Raw genomic sequence first — 16318 nt, 5'->3', positions numbered from 1 at the left:
CTGTACTTAGTGGTGGTTATTTGTAAAGTCATGTGTTTCAGGGCATAAGAGACATTTGAATTTTCAAAACGGCAATTTTTAACCTGGAATAGAACATTGTTGATTCTGCTGCTTATGAATGATGCTTGCGTTCGTTCGTTCTGTTGGAGTCAGCTGTTCCTAACCAAGTTGTGTCTGGTGAGAGTTGGGTAATACTGTAGATATTGCACAGTTGAAGCCTGGTAGCTTCCCCTGAAGGCGTTCTCTTTTAAAAGGAATATCTACAGGGGCGCCTGGGTGGCTCAGTCGGTTGAGCGTCCGACTTCGGCTCAGGTCATGATCTCGCGGTCCGTGAGTTCCAGCCCCGCGTCGGGCTCTGTGCTGACAGCTCGGTGCCTGGAGCCTGTTTCCGATTCTGTGTCTCCCTCTCTCTCTGACCCTCCCCTGTTCATGCTCTGTCTCTCTCTGTCTCAAAAATAAATAAACATAAAAATTAAAAAAATAAAATAAATAAAAGGAATATCTACAGCCAAAGTGCTCTCTGAAGTATGTAGATATATTGGTAGCCATGTTGATGAGGATGCTTAGTGCTGCTGTGTTGAAGCTAGACAGCATAATTAGCTTTGGGACACCAACTTTTGTGAAAGATATGTGTCTCTGGAATCCTTTTCCTAGGGCAGGGCTTACCAACTTGTCTCACTTGTAAACCTTTATATTTGCCTCCCAGTACCTGAGGAAGGGTGGTAGATACATCTGCAGCTGGAAAAGTAGTGTATATATATTACTTCTAAGGGGAATTATTTTGTTAAGTATTTATACATTCTGTGTGCATGTCCTATGACAAGCTAAGTGAACTTCACCTCGTTTAATCTTCGCTTCAGCTGTATTAAATGAGATAGGGCCCCATTCCCTTTTGAGTTACTACTACTGCTGAGCTCTCCAGTAGCAGAGCCTATTATATAAAGTTATCCTAACTCCAGAGTCCATGCTCTCCTTCTCAGCTGTGAAGACGGCAGAAGGAAAGACAGACAAAGGGGATGGTTTGTTTTCTAAAAAAAAATTTGATAGTTGGAGTCGAAATTGAGAGAAAGTTTGTTTTCTGGTACAGAGTAGAGTGGTTACCCTGTTTCAAGGATGTGTACTGTTGGGAAGGAGTAACCTAAAATGGTAGTAACTGAGACCCCCTGGGTCACTTAGTGCTTCATTCTAAAGGATGAGCCAGAGGATTTGAGAGATTTCATGAAGTCAGATATTTACATGAGAGAGGAAAGAATGGTGTGGGAGAAAAAGAACAGCAAGAAGAGATACTATTTGCAAGGCAGGGAGAAGTTAATAATGCCATACCATGTATATGATCCTAGCAAAGTAAAGTGATAGTTGACTTTTAAAAGTATCCATATTAGGGATTACCTGGGGGCTCAGTTGGATGAGCGTCTGACTTCAGCTCAGGTCATGATCACACGGTTTGTGTGTTGGAGCCCTGCATCGGGCTCTCTGCTGTCACACAGAGCCTGCCTGGGATCCTCTGGCACCGCCCCCCTGCCCGTCAAAAATAAATAAACATTTTTTTAGAAAAAGATACTTTAAAATTATCCTTATTATGATGGTTGGCTTCAGTGTAGGTCACAAGGTCACATAGGTTTCTTTTCACCCTGGTGCAGCATGGCTGGAGGTTGCGTCAGGAGCAGCTCAGGGGACAGCTAGGGGTACTCATCTTTCAGAGGAGAGCCAGCTAGGTCTAAGGAGTGTTCACATGGGCCTGAACAAGCCAGCGGAAAGGGTACCTTGGTCATTGGGACTAACACCTGGTACAACAAAGTCTTGTATGTCCTGCATCAGAGAGGAATTAGGTTGGAGCTGGTTTCATCTTCCCATGGCTGAACATAACGAATATTTGCACAGTGGTCTGTTAAGATAACCCGTCCTTTAAAATAGTGGCAAACATTGGGGCACCTGGGTGGCTCAGTCGGTTGAGCATCCGACTTCGGCTGAGGCCATGATCTCACAGTTCGTGAGTTTGAGCCCCATGTCGGGCTCTGTGCTGACAGCTCAGAGCCTGGAGCCTGCTTCACATTCTGTGTCCCCGCCCCATCCCTGCCTGTGCTCTGTCTCTGTCTTTCAAAAAATGAATAAACATTAAAAAAAATAAAATAAAATAAAATAGTGGCAAACAAAGCACGTACCTAGGAATTCCCTGGGGTTTTACTTTTAAACCAGATTATCTGCTGTGTTTCTTCATCCGTTATTCTTCATTGGGCCAATTGATCACATTGGTGATTCTTTTTTTTTTTTTTTTTTTTAATTTTTTTTTTTCAACGTTTATTTTTGGGACAGAGAGAGACAGAGCATGAACGGGGGAGGGGCAGAGAGAGAGGGAGACACAGAATCGGAAACAGGCTCCAGGCTCTGAGCCATCAGCCCAGAGCCTGACGCGGGGCTCGAACTCACGGACCGCGAGATCGTGACCTGGCTGAAGTCGGACGCTTAACCGACTGCGCCACCCAGGCGCCCCACATTGGTGATTCTTAATAATAATACTGTCCTATAACACTTGAACAAATATGAAAAAGTACAGAGGTTTTTAAGAGATTAAAACCCTTCATTTAAAAAAAGTCTTAGCCTCACATGGTGTAGCTGAAAGATCACCACATGAATAGTCTGGAGATTCCATTTCTCTGGTCTAGTTGTTAATCCTCTCATTTTTAAAAACTGAGAATCTTAGTCTCTAACTTACCTTTTAGAACTGTTAAAGATACAAAGTGAGGCAACAGTTGTTAAAAAATATATATATATAAGTACACGCAGAGGGGGAAGAGCCCTAAAGGTAGCCTGTTAACTTGAAATCTGTTCTATACATTCGGTGTAATCCGAAAAGGAATAATAAATGGAATATTAACTTTACTCACCAACACGTTATTATCTACACTACTCATACTAATTGCATTCTGCCTGCCCCAACTAAACATCTACGCAGAAAAAGCAAGCCCATATGAATGCGGATTTGACCCACACTAGGGTCTGTCTGCCCGCCTGCCCTTCTCCATAAAGTTTTTCCTAGTAGCTGTTACATTTCTACTGACCTAGAAATCGCACTCCTGCTACCCTTACCCTGAGCCTCTCAAAGAGACAACTTATCAACCGTACTCACCGTGACACTACTATTAATTTCATTTCTGAGCCGCAAGTCTAGCCTATGAACGAATCCAGAAAGGGCTAGAATGAACTGAATATGATAATTAGTTTAAACTAAAACAAATGATTTCGACTCATTAGGCTTGTGATCCTTGGTGTCAAAGCTGGAATTCTAACTTGTGTTCTGTTTGCAGCATTTCTACTTTGGGTTATCTTTGGTATTAAAAAAAAAAAAAAAAGATACAATGGCTCAAGAGCCGGTAGGTAAAATGAATAGAAAACAGGTTGTTCTTGGGGCGCCTGGGTGGCTCAGTCGGTTGAGTGGCCAGCTTCGGCTCAGGTCATGATCTCACGGTCTGTGAGTTCGAGCCCCGCGTCGGGCTCTGTGCTGACAGCCTAGAGCCTGTTTCAGATTCTGTGTCTCCCTCTCTCTGACCCTCCCCCGTTCATGCTCTGTCTCTCTCTCTGTCTCAAAAATAAATAAACGTTAAAAAAAAATTTTTTTTTTTTTTTTAAAAGAAAACAGGTTGTTCTTGTAGGGCCTCTTTTCTGTACTAGGCATCAAAGCCAGGGGCCATTAGTGTGTAGTGGCCAGTGTTGTTGACCCAACATGTATATTGCCTTTGCCATAAATACAGACTGCGCTGTGTTCCCAGCTGCTGTGTGTTGTTTTTTTTGGGGGGGGGGCATCATCAATACAAAAATTCAATCACTATGGGTGGTATAGAATCTGTCTTAGCTGGTGTAACAATATGTGTAGGATGACCTTTTGCATGTAAGGACAGGAAAATTGGTCATGTCAAGTTTCCTTTTATATTGCCATGTGGTCCGGGTGCCTGGGTGGCTCAGTTGGTTGAGTGTCTGACTTCGGCTCAGGTCATGATCTTGCGGTTTGTGAGTTCGAGCCCCGCGTTGGGCTCTGTGCTGACAGCTTGGAGCCTGGAGCCTGCTTCAGATTCTGTGTCTCTTCCTCTCTCTGCCTCTCCCCTGCTCATGCTGTCTCTCTCTCTGTCTCAATAATAAACGTTAAAAAAAAAAAATTGTATTGCCATGTGGTCTCTCATGAAGAATCTTGGGTCCTGATAGAAGTGAGCTAAATGGAAAAGCATTCTCACAGCTGTTAAATCCTAGAAGTTAATAGTTCTTCACCTAGCAGATCACCAAAGCAAGGAAAAGGTTGGGGAGATGTAAATGGCCAGAGAACTCAAGGACTGTATAAGCTCAGTGAAGACGATTTGGCAAGTTTGTAAAGCACCATTTTTTTTTGTTTTTGTTTTTTGTTTTTTGTTTTGTTTTTTGTTTTGTTTTTTTTTTTTTTGTTTTTTTAATGGATGAGTTGATTGTCTGATTCCAGAGCCTTTAGGGTATTTTAATTGAAAAGTGAAACACCAGATGGAATTCTCTAAGTTGGCAAAATGCACAAATGATAATTTAGGAAAAGCTGAACATAATCAAGAGAAAGATACAATTTGTTAGAGATTCTTCTTGCTCTTTGTTGCCTGAACCACAAGACGGTGGTTTGTGTTGTTGCTTGTTAGGTAGCTTAGATATAGAGAAGTTTATGAGAAATGAGCGGTAAAATCTCATGTTCCCCTTGGGGCGCCTGGGTGGCGCAGTCGATTAAGCGTCCGACTTCAGCCAGGTCACGATCTCGCGGTCCGTGAGTTCGAGCCCCGCGTCAGGCTCTGGGCTGATGGCTCAGAGCCTGGAGCCTGTTTCCGATTCTGTGTCTCCCTCTCTGTCTGCCCCTCCCCCGTTCATGCTCTCTCTCTGTCCCAAAAATAAATAAACGTTGAAAAAAAAAATTAAAAAAAAAAATCTCAGGTTCCCCTGAGTATACAGGCAAACAAGGAAAAGGGTATATGGTAGAAACACCTCTTAAAAATATGGTTTGCCTTTAAAAAAAAGAAAGAGAAAAAGGTCTGTCTGTGCTTACCCCAGTGACATGAGTACACATACCAGAAACAATTCAGAAAGATTGTTTTGTGCTCTTACTGTGTTCATTTACTCATGTATGTTCAAACTCTGAAAATTTTCCTTGTCTAAAATTAAGGCTGTCCCTAGATGAAGATTTGCTTCACTTTTCATGGAATGGACTTTTCTGAAATATTAGCTGGGTTCTTGTTTTTTGTTTTTAAGAGAGTGCGAGCCCCAGAAAGAGGGAGAGAGAATCTTAAGCAGGCACCACACTCAGCCAGATAATGAAATAAAGAGTCAGATGCTTAACTCACTGAGCCACCCAGACACCCCTGAAATATTAAGCTGTTTTAAAAGCAAATAAGTAGACATGTTTTCCTGATGATGTCTTTTACTGAAATTTCACAGCAGATTTTCATTTGTAAATGTTACTGAGACAGCAACCATAAACCCATAGGGTAATTTTTTTTTTTTTTTGGTTATAAAAAAGTCTTGAGGAAGATACAGAAAACTTGTTCAGTGTCAGCTTTACTCTTTTTAAAGAAACTAGAACCCCTGTTTACTATATAACACTTCTCCAGTAGTGTTTTTGTTTCGTGTTGTTGTTAGTTTATTGGCTTTAGTTCAAGGCTTAGACATCAAAAGCTTAAGCCATATGTTTTGATCTATGTTTCCCACTGTATTTTGAAGGCTATTAATAGTTTATTTTAGGTTTGATAGTTGGAAAACAGATAATTTTGAAGAACCCAGACTCTGCAGTTGCATACTGAAGGATTGACTTTCTGCAACATGTTGAAAGTTCTGCCCACTAAATGTGCTGTCTACACTGTGCGTTGTATGACACTTAGAAGATGCAGTGAGCTATGTAAATCTGTGGGAAGTAATGATTTCTCACTGATCAGCAGTATCACATAATCATGATAGGTGTTCCCTTGTTACTGGGAATGTTCCACAGGCAGTGGAAAGCATTCTTGGTAGTTTCCACTGCCCTTTTCTCTTCCCTTAGGGACAACCAAGTAGTCCTCTTGCCACAATGAGGATGACGAGGCTAATGAGGCTCCTGGCATTGTCAGTGAGTTGTGTAGCTCAACGGATTGACCTGAGGTTTTCATCCCTAGTACCTCAGGCCCAAGTCTCACACACACACACACACACACACACACACACACACACACACTCTCTCTCTCTCTCTCTCTCTCTCTCTCTCACACACACACACACACACACACACACACACACACACACGTAGACAAGTCTGGGCTATTTAAGGCAGAGAGACTCTTTTGAGGTTACCTTCAAAATAGGAATCCACCAAGAGTCCAGATGGATTTGGGTTAAAAATCCCAGCTCAGCCACTTAATTGTTAGCCTTAGACAAGTTTATCTTTCTGGTCCTCAATCTTCTTAATTTGTAATTTGGAGACAGTCAGTTCTTCCTAGAGTTGTGCTAAATCTAGCTTCACGTTGTGCCTGTCTTGTGATGGCTGGGAAATGGATCTGCCTCTGCTACTCCAGGCACTTCGCCGTGTCTAGTCTAGAGAGGCTGGGGTGGCCTCACTGGAGTGAGGTGGGTGCAGCTCTTATGGAGATGGGGCGTCCCCATTGTCCCACATGCAGTCAGAGCATAAGCCTAGGAACCAGAGGGGACAGATGGCAGGAGCTGCCCGAGTAGTGCTGACGGGGTGGCACTTTTATTTGGCAGGTACACACTGGTGGGCCTTCTGGTCTTCTTAACCTTCCCCTTGCAAAAAAGTTGGCTTTCCTTTTTGAACCAGTAAGTATTGGTATGCACTTGATTGAGAAAAGTACTGTGCAGCTGGTAAAAATTGGATAGGTTTGGGGCACCTGGCTGTCTCAGGAGAACATGTGACTCTTGGTCTTGGGGTTGTGAGTTTGAGCCCCATGTTGGGTGTAGAGATTACTTAAAAATCAAATCTTTTAAAAATTGGCTAGGTTTATTTCCTACATCCTCTGTACCCTGATCTTAGAAATTCTATGGGACTTGTTGGAGAGAGAGAGTTTGAAAAAGCTGCGATAGTAATTTTTTTTTTTTTTTGGCAATAGTAATTTCAATAATAAATATTCCTCAGTTTTGGAGGGTTTTTTGTGAGGAGGGGGTCAGGTAACAACTGAGGAGTTAGGTTGTGACTTTGGAAATGGGTGACATAAAACACAGTAATACCTTCGAAACAACACAAATGTCTTTAGCAGACATCCCCTATTCCTTGCTTATTTGCTTATTATCAGATCACAAATAGCCTTGGGTCCTTGTCGTTTTCTGAGCTTGTGGCTTGGTTAACCATTGGCGGAGAGCGGCATTCACTCTTCTAGTCAGACATTCATTTTCTTAGGAGCAGGTACAAGCCATCACATGGCTGTGCATGTGTGCTGTGTATTAGGAATCACAGCTGATTTTTACCTTAGGTATATATAGATTTTTTCCTGTAGATAGTGAATCATGGTTTGCATGTGCTGAAGAATTTAGACCATGCATTTTGCTGAAGTCTTAGGGAATGCTTATCTGGCACAGAAACACACCGCAGGCACCTCACCTGTTGTCCACAGTCTGCCTGGAGCCTTGGCAAGCCGGCCTCGTTTCGGGGTACTCCGTCCTCTTCACGCGTGATGTCTGGCTGCCTCACAGCTTCTTATGGTCCCCCCACTCATGCCCTTAAGGGCCATTCGTGAGATACAAGTAGCTTTCTTTTTGATGGTAGCTACACTTGGGGTGAGTACAGCATATAGAGTTGTTGAATCACCTGAAACTAATGTAACCTGGTATGTCATCTGTACTCAAAAGAAGCAATTTCCTTTTCTCACCGCTCATCATTAGCTCTCGTTTCTGCTAATGTTCGTGCCTGCTACTCACTGAACCGGGCACTGCTTCTAAGGTCCCTGGTTTCTGAATCTCTTCTCTGACTTCTTATTCCTGAATTTTGCCCATAACCCCCATTTACTTAGCATCCCTTTCCTGCTTCAGAAGAATGTGTCCCCATTCCTTTCCCAGGACTTGTCTTGATTGTACTGTCTCTCCTTTACCCCATGAATTAACCTCTCTTGCCTGCCTCCGGTCTGTTTCAGCATACAGCATGATATAAGTCTTCTTTTCCTATAGCAGTCTCAAACCCTGCTTACCCCTTTCCACAATGGCCAGGGCCGTGCTCACTTTTGCACCACAGTTCTCAGAAGGGTTCCTATTGGCCATCTCTGTAGTAGTGCGCTGACCGTCCGTTCATCTTCGCAGCCCTTGATCCCATGTGGCTTGTTCTCCTGGTGGTCGGCATTGACCTCCTTCTGGTTATCGAAGCTTGGGCCCTCTTGTTCATCCTCATTTTACTTTGTCTTTGCTATGTTCGTTTATTCTTTATTCATCCAGTAGATAACTTTATTGAGCACCTGTCACCGTGCTGAATGACATGGTGACAAGAATGATTAAGATGTGAGGTTGCCACTGAGGGGTGTACAGTTGACTGGCAATCACAGTACAGCGTTGTAAGTGACAGAACTTTGTAGACTGTTCTAGAATGAGACAGGCACCTCTAACTCGGATTGGATGGGCCTGGTGATTTGGCTGGCAGTTAACCTTTTATTCCTTCCCTGTGGAAGGTTCTCTTAGACTGATGTCCGGGTGTCCTTTCATGTTCTTGCACGTCAGACTTCTCTGGAATAAAATGAATGTGCTGGCTTAATTGAAATTCTCTCTCAAGGTGTAGTTTTTTCATAGTTTTTATGGTTTATTCACAGTATTAACTCTGGCTGACTTATTTTGATACCAGAGTATTGTTTAGTGTGTGGCATTTTGTTTCACCTGAATTAAACTGGTAATCCCTTTAGACAGCTGATCTGTTTGGATCCCCAGTGAGTGCTTGGGAAATGTTTGTGGTGGTGATGATCTTCTTTGTAAGTATGAACACATTCGTGCTTGCTCTTTGAAGGAGTAGAATGTGTTAGCATGGCTGCTGCTGCCTTTCTCAGAACCTGTGGAAAAAGAAAGTTACTTCCATACGGGATCTTCTGGGGGCTTAGAGTTAAGTACCTTCCTCCCTTTCTCTAGAGGTACTTCACGTCTGCGTTTGCATCTCTTACCACTGACAATATTGTGGTCCAGGCTGAGGTGTACCTGTGACTGGGTTTTGTGGTGACCACCCATGACCAAGGCCTATGTTGCTAGAGACTGATAGGAAGTTTGCTCTGAGATTATACCTTTGTTGGTACGTTTTCTGGTAAAGCCACCCTACCACTGAACAAGTACTGAAACGCTCAGAGCAAACCCAGTGCCTTCCACGCTCAGGCTCACCTTGGGGAACTCGCAGGAGTGAGCTGACTGTCTCCTCCTTGTGCTGCTTTCCTCCTCATCTACGCCACACCAGCCCTCAGAAGCTCCAGGAATTAGGGGTTCAGCATGTCAGGTATCTAGCAACTGTTTTCCTGCCCAAAAATGGCAGAATTACTTAAGAAGGAAGCTTCCCCCCCCCCCCATTTGTTTCCCCCCCCCCCCCCCCCCAGGCTTCCCAATGATGAGCTAGAACTAGTGTGGCTGGTTATTTTTCCCCAGCCCTCTTCTCCATCCTGGGGACCGAGAGGGAGATGTAGGGTCTGAAGGTGATGGTTACATTGTGGCAGCTGGTCATTTCACCTTATTAACGACCCACCTGGAGGTGTTTGTTTCCTAGCTTGTTCTTGGAGAAGTTACTATATTGCAAATGGCGATCTATTATATTATAAATGGAGATCTAGATGGGAAATGTTTGAAAATTAATATTGTATAGAAATAACGCATAGGCTCTTCTGTCTCCCTTTCCCATTTGGGTCTGAATGCTCCTGCATTGTGCAAAGTGTTTGGCAGCACTTAGATTTTGTAAACAATAGTGTTAAGAGCCGGTGTCAGTTGGAGATTGGCGCGGACATAATGGTTGATGGCACAATGAATGTATCACTTGTCTGAGGTTTTTTTATAGTGACTTTCAGTCTTTCACTCCCCTTGGGAGCTAGTATGAACCACAGTTACCTTTTATTGCTCTATATGTGTTGTCCATGCCAATCACAGAGCTGCAGGGGAGCAGACCGAGTTGGAATAATTAGATTGAGGAGTGAATGTCACACTTCTAATTTCATTCTCCTTTCAAGGGATTACCAGTGTCCATTTAATAAAATGAGATTAACCCTCTGCAGCAGGAGTATTTGAAAGCTGTCAGTCAGTATAATCTTGACAGCTCAAAAGAAGAAGTGCTCTCTGCACTCTTAGAAACAGTGTCATGTTTTATGGCCCGAAAGACTTTTTGTGCAAAGGGATGTGTCTGTGGGAGCACATGTGTGTGTGTCGTTAAAGGCAGACATGCAGGAGGTGGATCTGAAAGAGGAAGAGGGTTCTACCTATTGCGTAGGAGCAGTAACGGAGAAATAACAAGTAGTGTAGTTTGCACTTGCCAGACACCGGTCATAAAATACTTTGAGAGATTGTAAGACCAAAGCAAAAAAAAAGTGAGAGAAATAATACAAAGCAAATAGTGACGTGTCTTTCCTTAAACGTTTTAGAAAACCTCGGATCAATTCTCAGCTGGTGGCGCAGCAAGTGGCGCAGCAGTACGCCACCCCGCCGCCCCCGAAGAAGGAAAAGAAGGAGAAGGTGGAGAAGCAAGACAAAGAGAAACCTGAGAAAGATAAGGAAATCAGTCCTAGTGTTACCAAGAAAAATACCAACAAGAAAACAAAGTAAGTTCCCAGCCCACTCTGCACAGTTCTGTTATTTTGCCGGTGAACTCCAGCCCTGTTTTAAATGCCTCTTTTTGTTTCCGCCCCGCCCCCCAGACCAAAGTCCGATATTCTGAAAGATCCTCCTAGTGAAGCAAACAGTATACAGTCTGCAAATGCTACAACAAAGACCAGTGAAACGAATCACACCTCAAGGTATTTGAAGCTAGATTGAAACACAGCATTGCTGCTCTGATTTACTTTGTCCCGGTCCAGAACCCGGGGCAGGTTTTGTGCCTGTGAGCTTGCAAGCTAAGAAGGGGTGGGGGCAGGAGCTAGGTGTGGGCCTGTTCACTCGGAAAACACACGTGTAAATATGTGGGTTTCTTCTGTATCACTGTGCCCACAACAGGAGAAAGATCAACCGATGATAATTTTGCATTGGCCCAAAAGCTTGGTTTAACCCGTGGTGGTTTCTGTCGCTAAAAGTTAATCAGCAGACTTTGCTGGAAGCTCTTGGTGTGTGTGGTGGTGATTTAGACCCCTTGCCACCCACGGTGGTGTGAGGTCCGTGTGTATATTGATGGAGAAGTTGCTTTGAATCCATAGCTTATATTTAATTGGCTGTTCCCCGGGGTGTTGCTTTCAGGCCCCGGCTGAAAAACGTGGACAGGAGCACCGCACAGCAGTTGGCAGTGACTGTGGGCAACGTCACCGTCATTATCACAGACTTTAAGGAAAAGACTCGCTCCTCCTCGACCTCCTCATCCACAGTGACCTCCAGTGCAGGGTCAGAACAGCAGAACCAGAGCAGCTCGGGGTCAGAGAGCACAGACAAGGGCTCCTCCCGTTCCTCCACGCCAAAGGGCGACATGTCAGCAGTAAATGATGAATCTTTCTGAAATTGCACATGGAATTGTGAAAACTATGAATCAGGGTATGAAATTCAAATCCTCCACCTGCCCATGCTGCTTGCACCCCCTGGAGAATCTTCTGTGGACATCGGCCTCTTAGTGAAGCTGCCAGGATGATTTCTGCTTGCCATGGGCATCTGGCCACCAAGGAATTTCGCACCCTGACGATTACTCTTGACACTTTTATGTATTCCATTGTTTTATATGATTTTCCTAACAATCATTTATAATTGGATGTGCTCCTGAATCTACTTTTTATAAAAAAAAAAAAAAAATCTGCTGTGCACAATTTTCCATGTACATGACAACTGGTTTTTTGTTTTTGTTTTGTTGGGGGGGGCGGTGGGGGGCTGGGTGGGGGAGGGAACTTTTATTTATTGTGTTCACAGACTCCATCCTTTCAGCATATCCTTTTAAGTTTAGTTCTTTCTTCCAGTTATACTATGTACTATCAGTTTTGATATAACTATATATATATAAATATAAAATTATATATAAAGGGTTATTTGAAACCAATCCATGGCAACGCTGGTGCTTGATACACTGTGAAGTGAATACAACATTGAACAGTTACAGATCTGGGACAGTCCCTTCTAGGAAAGTGCTGAAATTAAATTAAAATCAGTCCTACATGAAGTATGTTCCAACCCACGTGGGAACTTGACTCTCATCTGTCTAAAGAGTACTGGACGATATAAAAATATATATTTTTTACACAATGTGATCTCAGATTTCAAGACTGCTCCAGATAGCCTGCATTTGCAATGGAATAACTGACAAATCACAAATGGTTTAGTTGGGAGGGCTTTGAAGACGATTCAAAAGTAACTAAACTAGCTCCAGAATGCCAAGTATTCGTGTAAGTTCCGGTTACATGTTAGCATTGCTGTTCTTACATAAGCACTCATGAAAATATGGTATTCTGTAACTCGAATTCCATCCATTTTCCAGACCTCCACTCATGTCTGAGGTAAATCTCTTAGTTTCAGGACTGAAACTGTCTAACCTATATTTTTGGTCCATACAAGAAGCAACTCCCTATTACCACTTTGCACGTGACATTGCAGTCATGGTTTTTGTAATTGAAGTTGGTTTGCCTTGTGTCCTCTCCTTTTCCTTACCCTGCCAATTTAGTTTATGAGAATTCTTCTTCCTTCTTAAAACTTATTTGTTTTTGACTGAACCAACGTTCTCAAACGCACATCCAGTCCCGACATGGAGTATTTACAGTGTTTAGAGACATTTCTTGATTCCCTGCTGTGGGAACGTGGTGAATGGTTTAAGCATTAGCAGCCAGAATTGCAGGGAAAGTTCAGACTTCCTGCGAGCGTGTGATCTTTGTCTTTTTCAACATTTCTGTTCCCTCATTTTTCACTGTCTTGCAAAAACAAAACAAAAAACAAAGACCACTAACATGATTCCACCCCCTCCTTGTTTTTCAAATGTGTTGTTTTGCTTTGTTTGGATTTCGGGTCTCTTGCGTTTGACTCTTACGTTCATATCCACGCGGTCTGTAGGCTTCAGAGTCATTTCAAACATGGGAACTTGGTGTCACCTTCCTTTATTTGATCATACTGAAGGACTCACGGGAGGGCAGATTTGTGATGAAGTGCCACATTGTGGGGTGAAAAACCTGGTTTGCTTAAGAACAGAAGTACCTGTCTATGGAGGCAACGAGTAAAGAAACAATTAACAGCTTGATTTGAGTAGCCAAGAGGAAAGGTTCCTTTCACATTTACATTAAAACTATTCGGTAGTCACTGGTGTGCCGTAATTTAAATTCCGTCCTCAAAGGTGTAGGCTGTAAAGCAGTGCTATTTGTTGCTGTGCTCCTATTCTCAAATGCATGGACAATTGTTCCCCTCTTTTTAAAATGATGCTTGTATCTGGGATGCAAGCTATGTTCTCTTTTTAAATACATTTTTAAAGTATTTATTAATGAACCAAAGGAAATCAGATGCTTTCTGTAAGCATCAGAATATATAATCCATAGTGATTTGACTATGAATTTTAAATCCACGTTTTAATATTAGTGGGATATTGCAAAGACATTCCTTCTAAAGTTTTAATATTCCTTTTATTAAGGGTCTCAGGGAGGGTAAATTAGTCAGCCATATTTATTTTCCAGAGATGTAAGGAATTGCTACGTTTTCTAATTACCTTTTTAAGAAAATTTAAATGCCACCAAACTCGTGGGTTGCACTGCTTTTTGAACCAATAAGTGTTGGTATGCACTTTGTTCAGAAACACTGTGTACTTTCTCAAAATTCGTTTCATGTAAAGTGATTGGACCCCTAGATTAGTGGAAAGAGCTGATGAACCAGCTACTCATAGGCTGCTAATTAATTCATCGCCAGTGTCTTGGTTTTTCAGTTTTGCCTCCGTGATAAAGAATAGAGGAAAGGATTGGGAGGGGTGAAGGCAGGGAGGGTTGCTTTCAAACAGGTAAGGTGAAATTGGCATTTTGCTAGAAACTGCAGCTAACACTGGGACTTCTCGACAGTCACATGCCGTTGGGCCAGTCCTCCAGCTGCTGTGGTGTATCCTGTTGAGGTAGTGAAGTGGTGGGGACTCTACACTTTTAATTTCCGAAATTGAAGACATCCCTCAGGCATGTATTCTGGAAATGGAATTCCTATAACTTCTGCATTTGCAGTTTGCCCTACAACTAGTAGGCAGCGCATAAAAACACTAGTGTAGTTTATAAAGATATATATTAAAAGAGGACCAGAAATACTTGGTATTCAGTGGCACAGTAAGCAGGTTATAAAAACAAAACAAACAAAAGCACAGTGTTACGCTTGCAAGTTTCCATTTGTTTTCATACCACACGCTCTATCACACTCGTGCGTGCGCACACACGACAGAGCTTCCCCAGCGTGCTCTGCTTGAGTCATGCAGTTTAAAAAAAAAAAAAAAGGGAAAGACATCTTGACACCCACAAAATATTCTGATCAAACCTTTCAGTTTCAATCTGGATCTTTAAAAACATTGGCAGAAGCTTCTGTGAGTTTAGTTCCACTAAGATGTCTCACCTGCCTTATCAAGACCATTCTCAGTCTACTTTTTTAAGCTACCGTATCTTAAATTATTGAAAATTTATTAATTGCTGAATATATAATAACCTTTGCTTGTATGTAACCGAAAATGGTTTAAGAGCCAACATTTAGAGTATGACAATGGAGCTGAACAGTTTTTAATGCGCAAGCAGTTCTGTTCTTGTGTATGACTTGTAACCTTAATTTACTGTGTAAAGATGGTTACATTATTTCCTTAGCTTTGTTTGTTGGAGACAAATAGAGAATGCTTGTTAAGTATGTCAAAACATAATCTTATCTTGTGAATTTTTGTTAATGTATTATACGAGCTATATTTTTCATTTGCCCAGAAAGACAGCTTGTATAACGCTTTTGGAAGTTTCTGCTCTGTAACGTCTTTAGAGCTGACAGTCTGTTAGGTTTGTTTTTTTCTTCATGCTAAAGTGTCAGTTGGTGGTTTTGTGAACTGGTCAGAAATTCACAGGTCTTAAATGTTTTGGGGAAATTTATATTGGACACTGCTCTTTGTCTAGCAAATAAAAGATGTTAATATATTCCTGTTACTGGCATGTGCACGACTATGTTATTAGAAGCCACTTTATCATTTTCCTGCTTTAAATAGAAATGTCTATTTATGAATTCTGCTTGTAGTTTTTTCACAAATAAAATAGTAAAATTTACACTGAAATCTTTATTTCCTCGTGTATAGATTTTAGCCTTAGGAAAATGGTTCCATTTTGTACTTGGATTTTTAGCTCGCGGGTTATTTCCAATGGGAACAGGAGGCCAAGAGCGCAAGTTGGTTTAGGTGTGCATATCTCAAAGCTGCAACAGCAAACCTAACTGAACAAAAAGAACGTCCAGATTTGGGAAGAAAACCATCTTAATGTGTCTAAGCTCATCCTTTGAGATCGGTTATAGCGATTTAAAAAGAGATGGTGGCTGACAACGGTCAGTTCAGTGGCTCGCCGCAAACTGTCAGAAGACAACCCATTTCTGGCCAACTGCAGTTAGGTAAATTGTGACTCCGATGTAAACGAAGTGCAGTGTCAGACCTGAAGGCCACACACACAAAGCTTGCCGCGTGCTAGGGAGACCACTGCTGAGTGGCCACAGCGGTCGCTGTGCCCTTCCAGAGGATACGAAAACCACTTGAAACGCTTCAGGGTGCACCCCTGATTACTCTTCTTTGTCCTGAGTTTGCACTTGGACTAGCACTGAAAGGAACACGGTGTAAAATGGTGCAGGACCCCCAACTGGAAAATGGGTTCGTCCTGACGAAAGGAAACTAAGAAAGCTGCGTTCTCCTTGGTCCTTAATTGCCGGTATGGAGTCGTCACCCAAGTCTGGCTCCTCAGAAGTCTCGGAAAGGATCTGGAAGGATGTAAGGGCAGGGATCAGATGGCGTCTCCTGTTTCCCAGTGGCTATTGTGGCTATAGACAGGCGATTGGTTGTACCCCCTATCTCTCTGCTTTCTTTGGTGTCTGAGGAGTCCTGCGTGAGGGTCCCCGCTGCTGGTGGCCCTGGCTCCACCCTTTGAGGAGGATGGCAGCTGCCTCGCATAGATAGAGACGTACAGCAAGAAGTTGGATCCTTTCTGGCCGTAAGGACAAGAGGGAAGGGAGACAGTGGCTCCTTCCCTCTTGT

At 42.7% G+C, this 16318-nt stretch overlaps 1 protein-coding gene across 1 annotated transcript in view; it reads left to right on the top strand.

The window, feature by feature from the left end:
• Nucleotides 1-15350, top strand: part of LOC115508483 (RING1 and YY1 binding protein) — an 85599-nt gene extending 70249 nt beyond the window's left edge. Inside the window, exons 3-5 of the mRNA XM_030307243.1 lie at nucleotides 10563-10739; nucleotides 10836-10934; nucleotides 11368-15350. Coding sequence (XP_030163103.1) covers nucleotides 10563-10739; nucleotides 10836-10934; nucleotides 11368-11620 — 529 coding nt within the window. The 3' untranslated portion in view covers nucleotides 11621-15350. The remainder of the gene's footprint in view (nucleotides 1-10562; nucleotides 10740-10835; nucleotides 10935-11367) is intronic.
• Nucleotides 15351-16318: the final 968 nt, after the last annotated feature.

This window comes from Lynx canadensis, chromosome A2, assembly GCF_007474595.2.
Source record: "Lynx canadensis isolate LIC74 chromosome A2, mLynCan4.pri.v2, whole genome shotgun sequence".
NCBI lineage: Eukaryota > Metazoa > Chordata > Mammalia > Carnivora > Felidae > Lynx > Lynx canadensis.
The sequence above is the reverse complement of the archived record's forward strand: the minus strand, read 5'-3'. Positions and strand labels throughout refer to the sequence as shown.